Source organism: Ixodes scapularis, unplaced genomic scaffold (assembly GCF_016920785.2).
Source record: "Ixodes scapularis isolate PalLabHiFi unplaced genomic scaffold, ASM1692078v2 PGA_scaffold0__279_contigs__length_252992795, whole genome shotgun sequence".
In the NCBI taxonomy this organism is placed as follows: Eukaryota; Metazoa; Arthropoda; class Arachnida; order Ixodida; family Ixodidae; genus Ixodes; species Ixodes scapularis.
Genome location: NW_024609835.1, coordinates 33,519,049 through 33,541,645, shown reverse-complemented (window position 1 = coordinate 33,541,645; position 22,597 = coordinate 33,519,049). Strand labels below are relative to the sequence as shown.

Below are 22,597 nucleotides of genomic sequence, written 5' to 3'. Positions count from 1 at the left end.
CTAACAATATGGTGGGCCCATTTGACGAGGCCGTTTAATGGGGATGTGCTGGAGTCGCTTTGTCAGACCCGCACCGCTTGCGGTAAGGAAAGAAATAAACTTTTGTCAAATTCTCTGCCTTAAAATGAATTGCCTGTGGTGAAGGTGCCCTAGCAGCCCCGCGAAAACTGCCTTTGGCGAATGGGTCTTTTACTGTTGTGGGACGCTGTAAATTACTGTCAACTCCAACTGTCCCTTGCCGCGCATTCATTGTCCCTTTTCTCTGTTTCAAAAATCGCTCCCCTCTACCAAGGGAGGGAGGCTGATGTTGGCCCTTGGGAGGAGGGGAAAAGCAAATATTACTACGGTGGTGGTTGTCCGGCACAGTGATGCCCTCGAGCGTTGCCGACCCACTGCTGTTGCCGTTTCGTGCCCCTTTGTAGGGTTGGGCTGGTGTTGGGCTCTGCGAGGTCCTTTCTGCCTGTCGGCCCTTCCTGGGTCATTCTTTTGGCGAGGGCCAGTTTTTTTTTGCTGCAGTTCCCGATTGGCTTTTTGGTGAAATTTCCACTTGATCCCAGGATCCAATACGTTTATATCGATTTGGCTTTAAATCGCTTGTGCATTTACTGGAGGTACCCGATCGAGGCAGTTTATTTTTCAATTATTTTACAAGCCTCAACCTATACCAAATGTTTCAAAAAATGGGCGCCAGGCCGCGCCAGTTTTTGCAGAACAATGAATAGACGGTATAGCTCTCCGCTTCCCTTTTTCGTGTTTATGTTTTTTTATTCTTTTTTTTTTTTTTTGCTGGGTGGCGTTCTTTTCTTTTTGTTTTTTTGTTGCGAATAGATGAATGACTACTGAGCTATGATTCTGAACGTGGGAAGGGCAGGAAAAATGCAGGATATTTAATTTTAATCCGAAAAGATTTTATTTTATTTTTCCAAAAAGGAGGTGAGAGTTAGACGAATGCCATCTTTACCATATATTTATAAGGCTCGACGGACATTAAATAATCATTAACTGAAATCTGTCAATGAACTATTTAAATATTGGTTTTATGGGTCATGTTGAAATTGCAGTATTGAAGACATTTACCATTAGAGGTCAGACCGATTCAAATAATTAGCGAACATATGCTTTTCGTGTGTATTAATCAATCTATTTTCACGTTTTTTTTCCCTCGATTTAAATATTTCGCAAAGAAAGAGCTCACACAACCAATCAAACCCTGCCCACAATGACGCTTGAAAGAGTGACGTCGCTTAGGTCACGTGGTCCGTAGGCGCACCCACGAAGGACACGCTGAAACGATAGTGACGACATGATTGAAACGACAATGTCACTCTTCCAAGCGGCAGTGTGGGCAGTGTTTCTGACGTTCTTTAGAGCGCTAATTTGTAAAATCTGGCGAACAAAACAACGTGAAAATTGATCGACTAATATCTCTAAAACAAATACATTATCGCCATTAATTATTTTGAAAGATTGGTCTGGCATATAATAGTGATTGCTTTCAATATCTCAATTCCAACATAACCCCTAAAACAAACAATGTAAATAGTTCAGTAAGAAATTTTGTTTAATTAGTGAACTTACCGCTACGATTAGAGCCTCATTCAATGTCCGCCCAGCCTGACAAATACATGGTGACCGCAGAACTCGTCTAGCTCCCGAATAAAAATTAAACACCTTGCATGCAAAATGTGCTAACGGTTTTCCTTGGTCTTATAATAGTCATAAAAAAATAAGGAGAGAAATATGAACGCGCACGCTTATCGGTATCTGTGATGTTGCTGGTTTTGTGTTTTGTCCTTATTAGCAGCATCCTATTCACCGCATTCGGTGGGAGTTGGTACCACGAGGGCGCCACAGTATTTGGTGCCTGAGTATGCTTCCGGTAGTGTATTTATTTATTCTTCAGCAACACACAGCGATCGGGAAAGAAGAATTTCCTTTGGAGAAGTACCTTTAGTACGTTACTAAGAGCCTGCGCGCTTTGTAGAACGTAGTAAAATAACAAAAGCATCTGGGACAAATAGAAAAAGAAGAAAGCCGAAAGCGCTAAGGGGTCTGCCAATAGCGGGCGGCAACGAGCTTGTTTGCAAACAAACGTCGGTGAATAGTACAAACAAAAGCCGTCGCTGCACAATTTCCCCTTGAATACGATGCCGGGTGACACGTGCCGGGCATTGGGAGATAGGATGGTAACAGCACTGAAGTTTATAACAAGACTATCTCGTTTGGATTCGCTCTAATTCTGACCGCAGCCGCTGGAGTCACTCGAGCGGCTTCAAAAGTGCATCGTCATGGCGGACGTCATATTTGCACTACGTTTCCTATCACCAAATAAGCCAATCGTGCAAAAGGAAGGCGCCGCTTTTTGTGAGCGATTGGTTTTTGAGCTACCCAAGCTAAGCTCGTTTTTTGAACTCCCAGGGGTCATTCTTCCCGGCATGCTACTCATTGCCACTGAATGGAAAAAAATAGCTATTAAGGAAACGACAAATAAACGTTATGCAGGAAACCAACATTCAAATTTTCTTCTTTTACCGCGCACTCCGATAGGGTGACGCTAAAGCAGCGCTGGGCAGTATCGCAATACAAATGTATCGCGATAGTATTTTACAGATACTTTCGAGTATCTGGATCTCTGTATCGAGATACAATCGAAAAAATGTATTTGTATCTCAGCAGTGAAATACATTTAAGATGTATCGCTTGCATCGCGATACTTTGCCATACTTGGGTATCTCGTTACGTTTGTTGTCATTTTTAAGAAAATTTTGAAATATAAAAACATCAGTTTGGTGTAAGTTGCTTTGTAATTTATAATGTGAACCCGCCTTATAACATAACTAATCTGAATCACAAACACAAAGGAAAAAAACTCTGGTTTAAAAAAGATTACGGGCAAGAATAGCAAAATCAGGTCCACTCACAAAGCCCTCCACTCTTTCCAATTTTGCAGAGAACACCCTAAAGGAGTTAAGTGAAGAAAAAGCAAAGTCATGTTGTACAATCTCCCTACACAATGGGTGACTCGGAAGCTTATAATACGACAGTTTGAGACGCATCCTCACGGCTAAACCGGGTTCATTTCGGACAGACGTCTTCTTTAAGCGTGGTAAGCAGTCTTTACCTTTTTGCAACTACTGTAAAAACTTACTTTTCGCGGGCTCAATATTTCGCGATTTAGGTCAAACCAGAAGTTCTGGAATTATTTGCGGGTTCTAATTTTGGCGACGCTGTGGGATCTCAATATAGATTCCAATGTGTTCAAATTTTACCGGAATTATTCGTGGGACCTATTTTTCGTGAATCAGGGGCGATTCGCGAAATTCGCGAAAATTGGGTCCTCGCGAAAATGAAGTCGTCTACAGTATGTTGTTCAACGGGGGTGACATGTGTTCTTTAGCGGCATTAATGATAAATAAAGAGACTGAGGTAAGGGAAACAGCATAAAATTACACAAAAAAAGAAGCACAAGCATCAATTACTATTCATACTCGCCCTCGAACTGGACCCTCCACACCTAACACTGTTCAGGAACTAATGTAGATCTATAAGTATCTGTATCTGTATTCCGGAACACTTTTTCGCTGGTTTTGCAGAAGTATCTCAGGGATATCCCGTTACATAAGAGACAAAATGTATCTCCGTATTTGTATTTTGGGCCTAAAATACGTGTATCTCAGCATTTTATTCCCGAATACTTTTTGGAGTATCTCTGCCCAGCCCTGCGCCAGAGGCTAGATAATACGTTCACACTACACGAACGCAACATGCCGACCTTTCAGAACACACGCAAACGTATAAGCGCAAGACGCAGAACGATTTCGTTCAGACTGCGAGCAATCGTGGTCCAAACGAACTTGTTCCGCTCGTTGGGCTTAAGTTGTCTGCGTGTGTTACGAAAGATCGCAGCATGCGTCCGTAGAAAGAACGCAGCATGCGTCCGTAGTGTCAACATGACAGGTGCAGCCACATCTCTCGCGCTTCCCTCTTCACCTAGCTGCGCCAACCGTTGCGTCGTCGCTCCATGTGTCGCAATTCTTTGGCTCTTCGATCTTCACCTCGCCATGACGTTAGTGCTCGACTAGCAGCTGTAGCCGTCGTCACCGCTGTTCTTCGTTTTCTCTCGCCCACTGCCGACGAGCTGCTTCGTCAAGACGGCAGTTTCGATGCAGCTCCTGTTTTTCCGTAAGTGGTCTTTTTCTTGGTCGCACGATGTTGAACAGCGCCCGTAAACAAGAGCCTTCATAGTACGTGTAGAACGCGTTGCTGCAAAGCGCACACGCACACTGTGGAAAGTCCCCGCTCCAAGAGCTGCCGCCGATTGCATGCTCTTCTCCGTCGAGACTTTAGGGACTTTTTTGGCGGACCTTACGCTAGAGTTTTGTGTTACGATCGGAAGCTCGTGCTGTTATTTTGAAGCATGAATTTAGCACGCGTCCACTAAGCCTGCTTTCCGCAGCCTGCGGTCTTCTAAAACTCACTTGTACATCATCAGCGCCGACACAAAAGCACCAAGAGTTGGCCCTCTAAAACCTATACATTACAAACCAAACATTGATTTTACGTATACGGTCAAAGTCGAGACTAGGTTAAACATCTAGGTTCCAAACGAAGCCGTTCAGTTACCGCCAGAAAAACGAACAATTTACTCAGTCCCCGATAACAGGTTGGCTATAATTCTACTCACCTGCATTCTTGCGAACTTGGGAGCCGAGTAGCTGGTACGCTCGCCGTTGACTATCTTGGTGAGCAGCCACTCGCGGAACAGCGTGCCCTTGGTAGGAAAAGGAACAAGTACGAATAAATTGCGATTGAATTTCTTTATCCACATGCACATAAAAGAGAACAGGAATGAGCCTTAGACCACTCCGAAAAAGCGAATGAGAAAGATCATAATCAGACTCCTACGGAACGAGTTACAAGCAACTGATTACTTGTAATCAATAACATTTTATCGCAACTCTTTAATACTTCAATTTCATTTTCCTTCTGTGGTAACGTTCGCTTACATTCAATTTCTAATTTTCCGTAATCAAATGTATGTTTCCGAAGAGGATAAATTTATTGAGGTTCTTTTACGCGAAAAGATCGCAAAACTTTGCTGTCTCCCTGTGCGTTACTCGTCTACGTTGCACCAACGTTAAATTAAATGTCGAGCTGTCGAGAGTGCCTTGTTTCCTGTGTACGGGTTGTTACGATCCGGGTTTACCGCGGCATAGACGACTGTGTTCTGCACGGACCTCATCTACTGGTGTAACAAGTAACGTGAAAAGTAATCGATTACTTTCTGGCAATTTTTCAATTACTTTTTGATGCAGTAACTGATTACTGTAATCAGCTACAATTTTCTATAAATTATTTTCAATTGTAATAGGTTACTTTTTTTAACGCGTTCCAGACTGCAGCTCATATTGCGATTCACCTGCAAAAAAGCGATGTGTGCAGGGCTAATGAGAAAGTAAAACGTCATGCTCATTTTCTCTACGCATTTTAGCAATCAATAAATGCTTTTTAACAGAACCGGCAATCCCAAAATATTTTTCCATCCGTCTGTCCATCTCCAGCTAAATTTAGGCGGAAAATTGATGCAACGTGACGTCAAGACTAATTCAATTTTCTCGCTAAATTTGGCGGGAAATCGATGTCACAGGACCTGGCGTCACGAAACCTATACATAAATTCAGTTTCCCCGCTAAATTTAGAGGAAAAATCGACGACACGTGACCCGTACACCAATTCAGTTTCCCCGCTATATTTGGCGGATAAATTAGTGTCATATGAGTTGCTCACGTAACCAATACACCAATGCAATATTCCCCGCTAAATTTGGCGGAGAAGCTGTTGTCACGTGACCTGTACACCAATTCAGTTTCCCCACTAAATTTGGCGGAAGAATTTGCGTCACGTAACCTGCCGTCTCATGACCAATACTTTTATTGCGTATATTGATGCCACGTGACCTATAATGCACTAGTCTGTATATCGTCTTCCAAACAAACTAAAACGACCGCTCCTTAAATACTGCATGCCATGCATTATCTAAGGCTTTGGAGACAAAAAAAAAGTCGCTTCCAATTTTTCGGTCTGCTCGTACACCGGATCCCAACTTCGTTACTTGTCGAAATCCTTTCGTTGTTCGGCGTGATTCGTTGTATGGTGTTCCGCAAAGAAGTAAACTAGTAGAAAGTGAATCAGTGTGGCGAGACTTCGAACGATCGAGGCAAGACCAGAGTAGAGAAAGAAAGAAAAAAAAAACTAAAAAACTCCGTAACAATTTTGAAAGAGTAACCAAAGTAGTCGTGAGTCATAAGCTACTCATGAAAACAATACGAATTAAAGAAAAAAAAAAAGGAAGGGGAAACGTAATGTGAAATTTACGGTCATGGATTGCGGCAGAGGACGAACATGCTTCGAAACAAACGCGGAAAAACAAAGCACAAAAAGTCTGACGGCAACGAAAAGTAATTGCGTCGGGCAAAGATGGCATTGCGTTAGATTAAAGAAAAAGATATATATAAAAAATATAGATTAAAGGAAAAATAATATTGAACGAAGTGAAGAATGCGGGGAGATACAAAACATAATAATAAAGATCCGAGAATAATATAACGTTCTTTTTCAGTATCAAATAGGCATTCCAAAGGATACGCGACACCATTAATTTTACGTAATGGCTTTCAAAATTAAATTACGGCGTCGCGCCGACAGAAGGCGGCGGCGAAGACTGCGTACACGTCAGGACACTATCGACTGACAACGAAAAATTCGCAATATCCGTCCGAAGCTGAGCCTAATTCCGGCACGCCGGAGGCCAAAGTTTAATTTAAGAAGAACTCGACATGAAGCAACGGGTGCGAATTGTTTTTAAATAAAATGTCAATAACATTTTCTTTCGCGGGTTTTATATTTTTTTTTTACTTTTGTCAAGTGTGGATTTAGGGAGGGGAATCGGTGGCCGAGTGGGCTTAGCGCACACCAGCTCGGAGCACGCGGAGCGAAAGCTCGCGCTACAGAACCCCGGGATCCTGGGTTCAATCCCCGCCCCTGCCCGTTTTGATCTGGATGAGCATCGTACCGGCGTGCGGTCGTGTATCATTACTGCGTGGTGCACGGTAAAGACCCCAGGATAGCGGTTGTACTGCACTGGCTAAATTGCTCATCTACAGCGAGTCACTCGTCGCAACTTTTGAAATGGCTGACCAACTGCAGGCTGTATAAATATACACACAACCACAATTATTATTATTTTGGATTTAGGGAATACATCGCGCGCACAAAATTTCGAGATTGGAGTGATGCGTTATGCACTCGCTAGCACGGCGTGATATATTCGCGTAATAAAGTTTTCGCGCCATAATTGAAGTGGCCAAAAATAGCAAAAAGTAAATCATTGCAAAAAAAAAAAAAAAAAAAAACGAAACAAAAACATTTAATCGTTTACAGTATACGTTAGAGGTGCCAGATGACGCGATATAACAGAGTATTTCTACAGCCATCGGCCAACCATTTATTATTTAGGTTCGGGGTCTCTCAATAAATCCAAATGTTTCGATCCGACATTTTTGCAAAGGCCGAAGTGTTCGCGCCATATTGTGGATGTGTTCTGCTTGCAAAGTAACTCAAAAGTCGGTCCCTCTATCTATAGAATCACTGACAGTGGAACAAGCGCGGGGCGTGGTCTATTTTGTTTACGCCTCTGATTGGCTGCGGGGCAAAAATAAGAATTTTTGGAGTCGCCCTGTTCACCGCACCTTAGAGTGTCAGTGACTAAAGTCATCAGTGACCGAAGCGTCACCCGCGTACTGCTTAAAGAAAATGTCAAAGTGAAGCCACAGCGAGCTCTGCACGCACACGTTTGAGAAGTCTTTCTATCGAACGAAACAGAACAAAATGCGAAACGTGCAAGCGAAGCACGAGTTGTGTACCCCTATAACTCACACGGTGAACTAAACAAATACAGAAACAAAAATGGCTCGTTCATCTTTTTCCGCGCGTTTCGTTGAAAAATATGCAACCTTGGTGCAGCAATATTTTTTTTTCTTTACTAGTGTTTCCCATTTCTCTCCCTATTTTTTCTCCTTACTTTTCATCTAGCACTTGCCACGATCGTTTTTCTTGGCACCCCTTTCATTCGGATCGCAAAGCTTCAAACCCGCGGCAAAGTTGCACCGGCAAGCCTTTACATATATCGAATCCAACTTGCATTCATAATAGATTCGAGCTCGCAAATGCGATATGACGCGAGCGCGGGCGTCGGTTTCGTACCGGTCGCCGGTCATGGCCCCAAATAACCGGCCGAACAGAGAGCCTTCCGCGCCGCACGCTGACATGCATAATTCATGGTGGCACCATCACCGACCTGCCCCGTTTATTGAAAGGAACCCTTTCTTTTTTTTCTTTTTTTCTTTTCTAGGCCGCCGGTGCCGCGCGGAGGCAGCGGCGGCACCTTTGGGATTCCCGAAACGCCCTTGTTATTTCGGCTAATTAGCCAAGCAGGTGGTGTCGGACATGTTTAAAGCCTCCCGGTACGTATTGCAGTTGAACCGCCTTCAATAGAGGGCGCCGTTTTCGCTCCGTGTTCTCGCAAAACCCGCTTCCATTCGTTATTTTTCGTTTTTCTTTGTGTGTGTTTTTTCTTTTTTTCCCTATGCGTTGATGCACTTTTTGTTAAGCGCGTGTGCAAAGCGGATTAACACCTGACAGGCACTTTGAGGCCGCGCCTATATGGAGCCAAGCCGTGCGTAACAAAAAGCGAATATAGAAGAGGAGTATGCGAGAATAGTTCCTTTTAAAAATGCTTCGAAGTGCCGCGAGTTCTTCAAAGAAAGTTTGGAAGCAGCCACGCTCCAGCCTACAAATATTATGGTTCGAACTTATCACGCTTTGTTTGTTTCACGCATTAACTACTGCCATTTGTTTTGAGGTATCACGACTAATACCCTCGTTACACAGGCACACGTAACTGCAGTTACGCTAAGCCGCAGCTACCAATCAATACTTGCGGACAACGTTTTGTGGCAACGCGGTCAAAGCTAGGGGCGCGCATGCGCTGGAGCGTCTTGAGCACTCATCAAAGCAAAGTACAGTACACGCACTCTTCACTTCTTCTGAAGTAGCTGTCCAGAAGTGTAGAAAATTGCAAGCATAATCCCTCGACTGGTGCCCCATGCCTGCAAGTTCGTGCGGCGTGAGCGCGAACAGAGCCTTGACAAGCTTTTAATAGCACGGGATTTCCCGTACGAGCAGAGACACGGCGGCCACGCACTCAATCGTCTATTGGCGGCGAGATGATTTATTGGCGCCCTGGTTCCCTCCCCTGATGTCATTACCTCGCGAAGAATGAGTTAGATGGTGTTTGTAATAAGCACGGTGGAAGCTTGAAATCTTTGCGCTCTGAAAGCAACACTGCCAAATCTGTGAACATTGAAGTTCTTTCATTCCTGTTATTTCCGTCGATAACAAATCCTTTGTCAGCATTCGGCCAACCGTGGAAGGTAAAGCCTTAGTGGAAAACCGATCGCAGCGACGCTTTCGATCGCTCACGTCGCCGATAGTGCGGTAACTGTGGTAACGCGTAACAGCAGTTAAAGTTAACTGCGTTTAATGGGGCCATGAAAGAATCTTCGACTTTCGCTAAATACTAGGCAACATCACTCCCTAACGTTAGTTACCTAATGAACTTGCCTTACTTTTTCTTTCTAAGCAATGACAGCCTGCAAATAAATTCGAGAAATATGAGCATCGTTCATCGTCCCCCTCAACTCCGAGCCAAAACAAGCTGCAGCCTGATGCCTATCCTATGCCGCCGACGCCAACGTTAATCATAGCCACGCGCTGGGTCGACAATGTAGAAAAGCGTGCTGAGCTCCAGGTCTTGCAAGAGTTCGATTATTCTCATCGCCGGAGTGGTTAGGCACGAGCCACTAGTCGGGTGTTCACAGAGGCATTGTTTGTTTGTTACGAGTCGAAGTTGAGTGCTCGCGCAGTTCTCGTGTTAAATCCATGAGCCGCGCCCGATTTGTTGTCAGACGGGTGGTTTCGACCCCCTAATTATGTCATCAAGATTTGCGAAAGCAGGACTGAAAAAACAAAAAAGTCCCCTTTTATCCTAAAAATTTCACCGCGACCGAGAAGCTTCTCAATCAGTGGCGCTCCGTGCGAGTCTATACTTGGGACAGACTGAGACCAGAACGCCTCTGCAAAATCATAAACCTTTCAACATGATATTATTTCATGGCCACTTTAAGGGCGTCCGTGCAACACGGGTATAAAACTAATCTTAACAAATTAAAGATTCTATAATAGTACTGTGTTTCATGGCAGATATTTCCCATGAAACGCATGCCGAACCATTCTTTTTAGTCGCAATATCATGAAATTTGCCGGTGTCTAGATGCCATTTATTATGTTTGTATTTATCTTTATGTACGAAGTGAATTTTTTTTCGCGATCTTTCAAACTTGATTAAATGAGAATCTATAGTAATGAGTTATGAGTATCCAACGGAAAAAATTCCGGGTCGTTCCCCATCCCTGTACTAATTATGCGCTCAAATCCCTTGCTCCTAACCTGTTCACTGTGGTTAACAGCTTCGTCTTTACCTCAGTGATAGTCATCACTTAACTGAAAAACAGTGTTCCCTGAATTTGTTTAGTTGAATATTCATGTTGTTCTATTTCATTATTATATCGTGTACGTACGGCGACCCCGGAGCCACTTAAGCGAATTCCTGTTGGAAGCTTGAAATCCGGTGTCCTTGGCATAAATTTATTGCAACAAACTTCAGAGTGCAATACGTCTGGCCACCGTGGATCAAAAAAATGTTTTGTTTGGGTTCTCTTCCTGCAAACGTGGGCACGCCTTGGCAAGGCTTGACTACAGTGGCCCTTGCAGCTTGACTATCAGACGATTTACATATGCCGAAGGCAAGATGGAGGCGCTCAGCGCCAGTGTAACCTCCATGGCTAAAGCGCTGGATATCCTGACTTATCCAAGTACCGCCATCTTTTGATCGTCCCGCTGGCGCTCCTATCGGATGCCAGCCACGCGTCGCCATTTCTGGCTAATGGCGTATCCCACAACCAGACGTGCACTGTGCACACAATCCTACGGTCTCCGGTGGCTGCCGGAGACACTCCGCCATTTGTGTGCACGATCCTTTTGGGCCACAGTAGATGCCGGCGCCGCGCCGCCGCGACGCACTTCGTCCCAGCATGAAAAAATCTTGGCGGTAATTTGAAACTTAATAAAATATATCCAGCGCTTTACTCCATGGCCGGCCGCGAGCGCCGTCTGGCGGCAAGGACCTTCTCCGTCTCCTCATTTTTCTTCATTCTCAATGGACACAAAAAAAGAGAAAAAAAAAAATAAAATAAAAACGTCGATCAACTGCGGGAAAGTTTAGCATCAAAGAACGATATCGGTCACGCATTACATTTTATAAGCCCTTACGAATCATTTCAATATACAGTACTGAGATAGTGAACACGGAATGCAAGACATTTAATTTTTAGATACATTTTGAAACGTGTTATATCTTGCTGGGGAGCCAGCGGGAAGCCCATTTTCACGTTTAGATTATAAATTGCACGGTGTCTCATTTACAGCCTGTACACTAACGCTTCGACCCCACTTTGGACGGTCCGCAAAACGCGGTTTCTTAACGTATCGCGCTGGGATTTACTAAAGAGGTGTGGCTAGGTGCTGCACGCATAAAGTTAAACTATAACCGTATATACTTAGAATACATTTTTGGGCTCAGCATACAAGGACACAAAGAAGAGAATCAGACACCACAAGCGCACTCTGGTGTCTGATTCTCGTCTTCATGTCCGTCTGTTTTGAGCGCTAAAATGTATTCCAAGTTCTAAAACCAACTAGCCAAACAATCTACTTTACCTGAATATATATATATATATATATATATAGACAAAGACGTTGACGCCGCCGGTGTTTGCCGAGAGATGGTGTATGCACTGAAAGCGCACAGGGCGCGCCCATTCGGGTTTCGATAGCAGACGAGTTAGCTAAAGTTATTTTTTTCATGCACACGCCGTCTGTCGGCAGTGTCTCCAAGTCAACGAACACCGTCTGCGTCGGCCAGGAAATGGCGCCGTAAAATGCCCAATATAGTGTATGTGTGTGTGCGTGTTCTTTTTAACGAAGTAAGTTTATTCATTGGATTTTTAACTTTATGCATGCACCGCCTAGCCTCACCTCTGTAGTAAATTCCAGCGCTATACATTGAGAAAGCACTGTTTGCGGACTATCCAAAAGGGGATCGAAGCGTACAGCGCGCGCACGCAAACATCGATTCTTCTTAGCTAGCACCTGTACTGCCGAGGGTTACACCACGAAAAAGTGCCTTATCGATAGCTCAGAACACTCATATATCACTATTCTTTTTTTCCTTCGAAACTGCTAGTCGAAAGTTACCACATCCTCATGGTTTCTCGTTAAAAACTGAACTCTTTGACACATACCTGAAGGATTGGCCGCAACAGAGTGCTTTCACCGCCAAACTTTCTCAGTCAAATTTTGTGCTTTGTTTGCTACCTTTTTTCGTTTTTTTTTAACGCGCGTGAAGAGTGAGCTCCGTTAGAGGATTTTCAACATCCTCGAAGGTTAATACGCAACAGCAAGCAACAACAGTATAGATTAATGTAATCTGAAAACAAGCTGTCTGTTCAAACTTTCTTTAACACTCTTTTTTTTTAATATTAAACGCGTCCATCACTCGCGGGATTCTAAATTTTTGAAAGCAACTATCACGCCAGTTTGATGTTTATTCTGGCGAAATTGAGTTTCTTGCAGTTCAATATACAAACAACTTAACCCGGTTGCAGTTCAGCGGCCGTGTTTTATGAACCTCCTCTTGATATCGGAACTTGCACTTTATTAACCTTTAAAATGGGGATTCAACCACAAGCAAGGACGACAGTAAGAGCTAAAAATAACTCTATTGCCTTTTTTCAATTTTATCCTGGAATTTTACTCACCTTTTTCTGGTGCAAACGCCTCCTTCTTACATAATGGCCAATACCAAAAGTATAACCAAAAGAGCAGTGGGAAATTAGAAAATAATATAAACTACTGTTGGTGGATCGTAGTTTTTCTGAAACCTTTACCGTGTTAGTTGACTCATCTGATTCAATTGTAGAAAAATAACAATTCGCACACTAGTGTTTTATTAGGTTAGACTGCGTTGCGGGAGATTACGTGAAAACACGGCCACCAGGTATTATGAAAACCAGACATTACAAGCCCTGAATTTTATCTAAACGTAAGCCTTCCCTTTCCCCTTCGCTCCGCCCGTAGTCTATAACCTAGTCAAAATTAAATTACTTGAGTATGACCGATTTATGACTGATTACGGCGATATGATTGCTATGGAAACCGAGGCCCTCGAAACACGTCGTAATGGAAGGCAAAGGAGCCGTGAAGGGCGATTCACACACCTTAAGCCCGTTCACACTCTTGCGACCGAGTGAGACCAGGCCGCTTTTGAAGGCTCTTACGACTTCTTAGAACCAGCTCCGTGGCAGCGCATCCGGGCCTAAGACGTCGCAAGAGGCTAAAAAACCGGTCTGGTCTCTCTCGGTCCTACTCGGTTGTTGCATATGAGTGAACGGCGCATATATGTGAACGGCGCTTTACGATGAGTGCGACCGACTGCAACGGCTTGCGACGTTAATCATTTTACGGCTCCAACAAAACAGGTTTTTACCACGTTTTGTTGAAGCCGACCTAGCTGTTGCCATCGCAACCCGTAAAAGAATTAACGTCGCAAGCCGTTGCAGTCGCACTCCGTCGGACTCAACCCAAGTGTGTGAACCAACCTTAACGCAGTCGGTCCCGCTCAAATGCAAATGTCTCAACCAACTTTTCTTGTGCTTGTAAGATAAATCCGCGAAGCCAACTGACAGATTAGCTTAAAGGAAAGACAGTCAAAGTGTAGGCCAGCTTGTGCAAGTTTACCATGATGTTAAGACTTAAGACTGGGGTGTATCATGTCTTACCATCATGATAGTGTCTGTCCTCTTATTATTTATTTTCCCACATAGTGTTTGTGTGTGTGTGTGTTTGTGTGTGCGCGCGTGTTTTCACGCCATTTTCAGGTCTTGTACCCTAATATTCAACTTACTATTTTTTCGAGAATTCCAACCCAGTGACTGGGCTAGGCCATCCAGCACTTGGGCCCTTACCGTACTTACTCGAGTGCTAGCGAACAATATTTATGAACAAGGCCCTTGCGGCTACTTTCCCACAGAACACTTATACAGCCAATCATTTCTTTGCACAAAAATAACCTAGCGAATAACCACACCGAAAACACAATTCTCCATACAAATGCAGTCTTCATAGATGGTATCTTCGCACGAAGACGTCATCTCTGTCCTGTAAACAGCTGGAATCATGCTGTCGATCGCGGTGATTGGCGTTCTGCATGCTCCGCGGAAAACCCCTCTCCCATTCACTACCCGAGATCGCAATTCCAATTAAGTGAAGCGGGGCGGGGGGGGGGGGGGGGGGGGGGGTGCCGGGTGCTGCTCTAGGTGGCATACGGCGCCGCCCGTCGCTACGCCGCTGTGCCAACACCATCCCAAACACGCGAACCATTGAATGTCATTACACGCTTACCTTTGGGAAGACTGATCGGTGCCACAGGTAAGGCTTGTAGGCTCCCACTTCGTCCCGGGACACCACAGACACCTGCGATGAAATCCCAACGGGAATATTGAGCGTCTGAGCGCCGTCGGTAGCCGAAACATTCCGAGAACAGACTCTTGAAGCCTGGTCCCAACGCAAAATATCTGGCTCACTGTTTACACAGCCTGGAGAAAACGAGGACAACCGTGCTCGTGAAACGAACACGGCGTTGCAGAAGAAAAACTCTCTTTCGTCCAGATATATCTTTGTTTCTCCCTCAATCTCTTAGAAATATTTCTTCAGAAGGAGCCGGCCCTCCGAACGAGCCGGCACGGTTCGTTACATGGGAGACAACAGCTGATCTTTGCCACCGGTGGAAAGCGCCAGCCATAGCGTGCTGCTTGTATATCGTAGTTCGTTGAGCGACAAAGATTCAGGAACGACCTGCGCAGTCCAACGCGGAAAAAAAACAACAAAAAAAACAACAACAACAAAAAGAAAACGTACTCTTGGGGCGACGGTAAACAGAGGCAGGTAGGTAAACAGTCGCAATATTGAGCGTGCCACCGCGTCAGCACGAACGCTATTGCCCGATCGAGTCCCACTAGAGCGACAAACAGAAACGAACGACAGCGACAAGCCTCATACACATTCGGCATGCTCGCGATGATACCTTTGGTTGGTGTTAAGTCGTTCGGAGCTAGTGAACGATGCACGACTGATTCCAAGCTTGTCGAACATACTTTCGCGTACATGATGCTCGTTTCTGAGCATAGCCTCCCTTATTCTGCAAAGCCTTTCAAATCAAGAAAGACTCTGATTTGAGACTTATCGCTGTCGTTTGTTTCTGTATGTCGCTCTGGTGGGACTCGGGCTTACCTGATGCCTTTAGACAACTTTTCTGTTTGTACACACCTTTTTAAATCCACAGCCGAGTGCGCGACTTTCACAGCCCAGAACGCGCGTATCTTCGAAGCTTTGTGGATATGTATGCTTCGAACATTTGCACGGTGTATTGGCAATGTGATCGCGGTTTAAGGTTGGCACCTGCCAGACGCTCCATCGTAGAACGGCCAGTATACATAGTAACTAATAGGACAAGAGGCCTTCCAGGGCGCTCAGCCCCCAACACTCTCACGCGTTGCCTTCCATCGTGCGTTGGCTTCGCGTTCACGTTCCAAGCTCACGAGAGGCAGAAGTGTTGTTCGGAGGCAGAAAGCTCGGCGTTGAAGAGGCAGGACAATGGAAAGTCCTCCGCGCCGTTATCGCCCGGTCAAGGAGTTATACAGTGTCTCATTCATTTGTTTTGACAAAAAAAAAAAAAGAAAGAAAAAAGTGTACGCACACGACCGTAGGCGCAGACGTACGTAAGTCTGGAAGTTTTTTTTTTTTAATATTATTTTTATACGAGAGTTGTTTTGAATAACTCAAAGAGTTTTTTGCTTTCTTTTTTTTAAGAACGAAATTGATAGGGAAGAAAGTGTTAGTCACAATTTGAGGAGCCCAGGGCGTGAGTTGCGATGTACACGCCTTTTGCTTCGGGACTGGTTTTTTGGCTTTCTTGTCGGCAAATGCAGCAATCTGATTCGTTGCGAGGCGACAATGAGATGCCTGGAACACGCCCCACCTTGCGTTTCTCGAGCTGCGAGCGACTGTACGAGGAGATATTATTATGGGGGAGTCTAGAGTTTCGGATAATCTAAGACTCTTATTTGGCTTACCTAGGCGGCTCTCTATATAGCAAGGGTCAATCTCGTTTTGCACGTGAGTCAGTCGATTTCTGTTAAGGCGGTGAAATTAACGAGATAACCGCGTCGTGCCTCCGCCGAGTGACGACCGAGTCCTCGATCGATACAAATGTATATTCCGCGACGTTACGGCGGGGGTGACGTGAGGCCCCGCGTGCAGCTGCACTATTATACGTACCTCGTAAACGGTGGGCGTTCCGGAGGGCGCCGCAGGCGACGCTCGCACGACGATGAAGGCGTGCAGGAAATGTGACTTGATGCAGGCAGGGGAGAAGGGCGTATTCTCTGCTTCCAGGAAAACGACGCACACGATGTCGTTCCCGATGTGCCGCTTCTTTTGCAACTGCACCGGGGAGACGAAAACGAGCACCCCCTCAATGTTTTATAAGTTGCCGGGTCACACTGCTCGCACATCGTACAAAAAGACGGTCGGCAAACGCGAGCCACCGCAATGTCCGCGGTTCGAATGCCCCGAGCCAAGCTTTCTCCTCGAACTCATTGCCGCGCAGCATTCGAAGCTGCACGGATCTCGCGGTGACTCGCGTTCGGATCCTCATGGAGACTCTCTTTTGTACGATGTTTGACACAGCCGCCTTAAAGACGGCTACGCACACCGCTAACGCATCGTGAAAAGAGACAGTCTGCTGAGACACTGTCCGAGGCGTAGTGCTTCTTGTTCCCTGTATACGACGGTCCTGCATCGGTCGCGCAAACACTTTCTGCACACGTGTGTTGAAGATGAAGAGCACACATATGTATGAAGCAAACGGGCTTCCAACATATGCTTCCGGCGTGTTCGCAGACAGTTTTGTCATCGTGTCTGCGGCGAACATGTTGTCGTTTGAACGTTGTATACGTTGTCGTTGTGGTTGTGGGTATATGCCATCACTTCGTCATAGCGCGACAACTGTTTGCAGGTCGAAGCGTGCACTTCTAAAAAATCTTCTCCGACTTAATTTTCTTTCGAAGCTGAAGATGCATCCAATCACTGCGCGCAGCGAGCGGATCTAGCAAATGTCCAAGCTAACAATCCCGATAGACTTGAAAGGCATATACGATGAGCTTAGGGAGATCCAGTTTATTGTGGGAAACGTAGACGAGCTGGAATTGTTGTAATTCGTTTCACTCCAGTTCCAGAAGCAGTCGACAATACGCGGCCTGATCGAACCACAATCAGACAGCGTCAAAAACGCACCATCATGTTGTTCGCCTTCCTTTTTTTTTAAATTTTTGTACACATACTATGATGCTGAGCCAATCATACACAGGAAAGGCTTATTGACGCGGGCTTTTGACGCTACTTGCATGGTCTCTTTACCAACGTCTAGACTTAAGCTGACACGAACTACACTCTAAAAAAAAAGCCCGCGCGTCTGCTTTCCCGCACAACACTCGGAGAGCTAATCACCGCAACTTAAGGAGGCAGCTCAGCGAATGGCATTGCCGAAACATATGTTCAGACCAAAAAACGCAGTCTGAGTTGTGACATTAAGCAGTGCAAGCGTGGCGTTTTGCATTGCTTAATGTCACAACTGGCACTGCGTTTTTTGGTCTAAACATATGTTTCGGCATTGTCATATGCTGAGCTGCCTCCGTAAGTTGCGGTGATTGGCTCCTGGATGGTTGTGCGTGAAAGTAGACGCACAAACTTTTTTTAGAGTGTATAGAAGGTGGGGCACATGGAAAGTTGATCCCTACAATCTACCGCGGGAGCTGGATCAATGACCAAGCCGCAATACCTTTCAAATGCTATACTGAATATGAATATTCTAGGGGTGTGCGAATATTAATATTTCCAAATACGAATCGAATACGAATAGTTAGGTTCGAATATCGAATCGATTATCGAATAGTCGAAGGCAGGTGCATTTCTTCACAGCATTTTTATTTTCACATCTCAGAACTGCATTTGATTTTTCTCTTAATTTCTGAGTTTTTTTTATTTTTGAACTGCAGAACTGCAGGTTATTTTTCTGCATGACAACTTAGGACCTTCATACAACAAGAATTGTCGTTTCTGCGTTTTTATTCTCGTTAGCACTAGTGAGGCACTGGTGTTAACGAGAATGAAAACACTAAAACGAAAATTCTAGTTGTAGGGAAGATCACAAGTTGTCATGCAGAAAAATCAACTGCTGCGCAAGGTCAGGTAGGATGCGCTCCCTTCGAGCGGAAACTATACCTCGAGCCACAGGGAAAACTCACTCGGCATTGAAGTAGCAGATATTGCCAGGTATCTGAAGCAAAGCTTCGCCAGACTCGGATATCTTAAGCACCCGACAGTTCGCCACCACTCACACGGATCACACTCTCTCTTTAGCAGTGCCTCCTCCGCATACGCTACAACTTCCCATCTTGAAGCTAAACCACTTTGCTTTCCATTGCACTTTTGGCTAAGTGGTCAAATTCTTGCCAAGCTTTTCTGGCGGCGTTGAGTCTCGCTCTTTTGATTGTGTTGCAGCCAGAGGTCGGCATTTTAGGTCGCCCTCGCTCACCCTCACCCTCACAGCCACGCTCACCTAAGCCCATCACTCACCCTCACCCTCACAGCTACACTCACCTTCAGTCCCTCACTCACCCCCATGCTCAAAGTCACACTCACCTTCAGCCCTTCACTCACCCTCACTGAACCTCACGGCCCTCACGCCCCTCACGCACTCATGGCCCTCACGGCCCTCACCGCCCTCACGCACTCATACCCCTCACACCCCCCACGCACTCATGGCCCTCACGCCACTCACCGCCCTCACGCCCCTCACGCACTCATGGCCCTCACACCCCTCACGCACTCACCGCCCTCACGGCCCTCACGCACTCATAGCCCTTACACCCCTCACGCACTCACCACCCTCACGGCCCTCACGCACTCATACCGCTCACACCCCTCACGCACTCACCGCCCTCAAGCACTCACCGCCCTCACGCACTCACCGCCCTCACGCCACTCACCGCCCTCACGCCCCTCATTCACTCATGGCCCTCACACCCCTCACGCACTCACCGCCCTCACGGCCCTCACGCTCTCATAGCCCTCACGCCTCTCACGCACTCACCGCTCTCACGGCCCTCACGCACTCATACCCCTCACGCCCCTCACACCCCTCACGCCACTCATGGCCCTCACGCCACTCAGGCCCGCTTCAGATCGAGCAATTTCGACCAGAAACTTGAAGTCGCAACAGCAGCAACACGGGCCGCCCGCATTCACACGCAGCAACCAATAGCTAAAATTTGCCGTCATCATCATGAAACTTTATTTTTCTTGCACTATTTAGACACACAATTACGCGTTATAAACGTGTTTTTATGCATTTAAATCTCGTTGAGAATACTAATGCATCTTTCTGAAACAGTTTATTTCCAAAAACGATCAAGTTCAAACCAGAACCAAGTCCTTTGTTGTCATCATCACCGGCACGAGGTATCACGTGAAAATATCGCGTCCCTGATTGGATGCAGCCGCTTTAAACGTCTTCGAATTGCTCCGAGTTGCTCGCTTGTTTCGGGCTGGAAACGATCTCAGCAATTCGTGTCGATTTGGGGCACGGTGATCTACGGAAGCTAGGCAACAACTCACCAGCAACACCAAAATTGCAGAGAAAGTTGCTCCGTATGAAGGGGGCATCACGCACTCACCGCCCTCACGCCCCTCACGCCACTCACACACTCACTGCCCTCACGGCCCTCACACCTCTCATGCACCCACCACCCTCACGGCCCTCATACCCATCACACCACTCATGGCCCTCACGCCACTCACCGCCCTCCCGCCCCTCACGGCCCTCACGCACCCACGGTCCTCACAGCCCTCACAGCCCACACGGCCCTCACTCAACCTCATACTCATGAATTTTCCTGATTCAGAAACTCACTCATCCTCACCTCACCTGTGAAGATGAGGGTGAGTGAGGGTGAGTGATGGCCCTCATGAGTGAGTTTTGCCGAGGTATGGTTACAGCTTCCGGCTGGGTTTCTTCAGTAGCATCACATGAGGCTAGTTCTTGTAGCACCATAGCTTTTAGCCATAATAATTTTTCCTTTTCAGCTTTAAAACTAGTGGACTTGAAGCGTGGGTCCAAGAACATAGCAAGGCATGCTTCCTTGTCCTCCTTATAGAGAGCGAACCTTGCCTTGAGGGATCGTATCAGTTCTGCGGAAAATTCTGATGCCCCAGAAAAGTTACCTAGACCAGTGGTTCTCAAAGATCGATGTTTCGCGGACCCCTTGTGGATCGGTGGAGATGATGGAGGATCCCGTTCGTGGTGGGGGGAGGGGAAATGTATAGGTTAAATATAATAATTATTATTTAATAAATGAATATAACTAAGGGCTGTGTGAAGTAGACCTCTGTTATTGACATGCACACGAAAAAAAACTCACCCGAAAACTGAAACATTTCTTTTCGACCTGAAAAAAGACGACTTTTACTGCCGTGTTGAGAGATGAGGCAGGGCTTCGCGGACCCCTAGAATGCCTTCGCCGACCTCAGAGGGTCCGCGGAGCCCCATTTGAGAACGACTGACCTAGACGGTGGAGCACACCAAAAATCACAGGAACTTGGGAGGACAAAGAAGAAATACTGTAAAGACTTAATTTTCGCGGGCTCAAATTTTCGCGAATCGGGCCATAGCTGAAAATTTGAAATTATTGGCGGGTTCTAATTTTCGCGAATCGAGTGTAGCTTCCGTAGCGTTCACATATTGCCCGAATTGTTCGCGGCACGTATTTTTCGCGAATTGTAGGCGATTCGCGAAATTCGCGAAAATTAGGTCCCCGCTAAAAATGTGTCATTCGCAGTACTTCTCAGCACTGGCAATAGCAGTGGAATCAAACAGTGGCTTCAATGCTTCTACATATTCAGAAGCATTTTTTCCACTCTGATGCACCAAATCCATCGATGTCAAAGTCCGAGGTAACAAACTCCACAATAACTGCTTCTTTGAGTTCCAGAAGGCGAGACAACATCAGATACTGGCTATTCCATCTCGTCTCCACGTTTTTCACCGGACGTAGTGTGTCCTTTCCCATCTTATCTTGGCACTCCTCAAGCCTTTTCTGAGCTGATGAATTGTGCTTGTAATGTCCCACAACACGCCTCACTTTCTTGCACTGGCGGTCATTGGCCGTCGAACTGGATCTCGAGTCATTAATCGCCAGTTAAAGCGTATGCGCGAAGCACGTTCTTTCAGTCCACGGAAGTCTCCTTACCACAGCGCGGATGTTGCGTCCGTTATCCGCTTCGAAGAACTTCGCACATTCATTGGGTATCTCCCAGTCACGGCAGATTTCGTCCAGCATAGTTGCAATGCTTACAGCACTGTGACTGGCAGCCATGTACGAGTGTTCAATGTGAACCACTTTATCGTGAATTTTGGAGTGAGAAGATGGCAGGTGAAGCTCACTTAACTTGCGTTAGCGCTCGATGTCCACATGTCGCTTGTAAAGGCGACAGCGGTAGTGCCGCCTTCAAAGGCACTGTTGAACTCTGCTTAAACCTTCTTTCGGGTCACGTCATACATGCGTGGCACAAGTACGCGCGAAAGTGTAGAGCGGGATGGTAAGCGATAGTTGGGAATGGCTTCTGTCGGAAATTCTTTAAAGCCGCAGTCTTTCCACAATGCTGTAAGGCTGTAAATTAAGCACCACCATGGCGGCCACCTCGTTATTTAGCGCTCGCACCTTCTTTTCTGGTAGGGGCTCCATGCGGCGCACGAAGTCCGTCAGCGTCGGATGATCTTTTCCTAACGTACCTGCGGTAATCCCACGATACCTTTTCTACAACGCAGGATGTACTTTGAGATTTATATAATATATGTCCGAATAGCGCTCCTCTTTCTTAGTTTTGGTGCCGTTTCCCTTTCGTTTCTCCGCTTCGCAGACGGTTCCCCGCAAACAGCTCCATTCGCCATAACACGGGTGAGCGAACGCGGAAGTGAGCAGATTAAAAATTGAGGAGTCACAAGGGAATACAAACTCGCAGATTACCGCTACCGTCACCGACGCCACCAGCTTAGGTTGCAGCCTCCATGCAGCTATGTCGCTGTCAATGGGCCTTTCTTACCGAAGCCGAAAGCAAATCTTACGCTTGTGAATACGTTCTCGAATATTCGATTAATTTCGTATATTCGTATTACGACGAATATTCGAAAAATACCAAAGACTTAGCTTACGAATCAAGTACGAATTTTAAATGTCTAATATTC

The 22,597-nt window shown here is 46.0% G+C and overlaps 1 protein-coding gene across 1 annotated transcript in view; it reads right to left on the bottom strand.

The window, feature by feature from the left end:
• The window catches only part of LOC8029327, a 307,144-nt gene that overhangs the window by 39,253 nt on the left and 245,294 nt on the right, over positions 1-22,597 (bottom strand). Inside the window, exons 7-9 of the mRNA XM_042291907.1 lie at positions 16,573-16,737; positions 14,638-14,709; positions 4,685-4,771 (exon numbers count right to left, since the gene is read on the bottom strand). Coding sequence (XP_042147841.1) covers positions 4,685-4,771; positions 14,638-14,709; positions 16,573-16,737 — 324 coding nt within the window. The remainder of the gene's footprint in view (positions 1-4,684; positions 4,772-14,637; positions 14,710-16,572; positions 16,738-22,597) is intronic.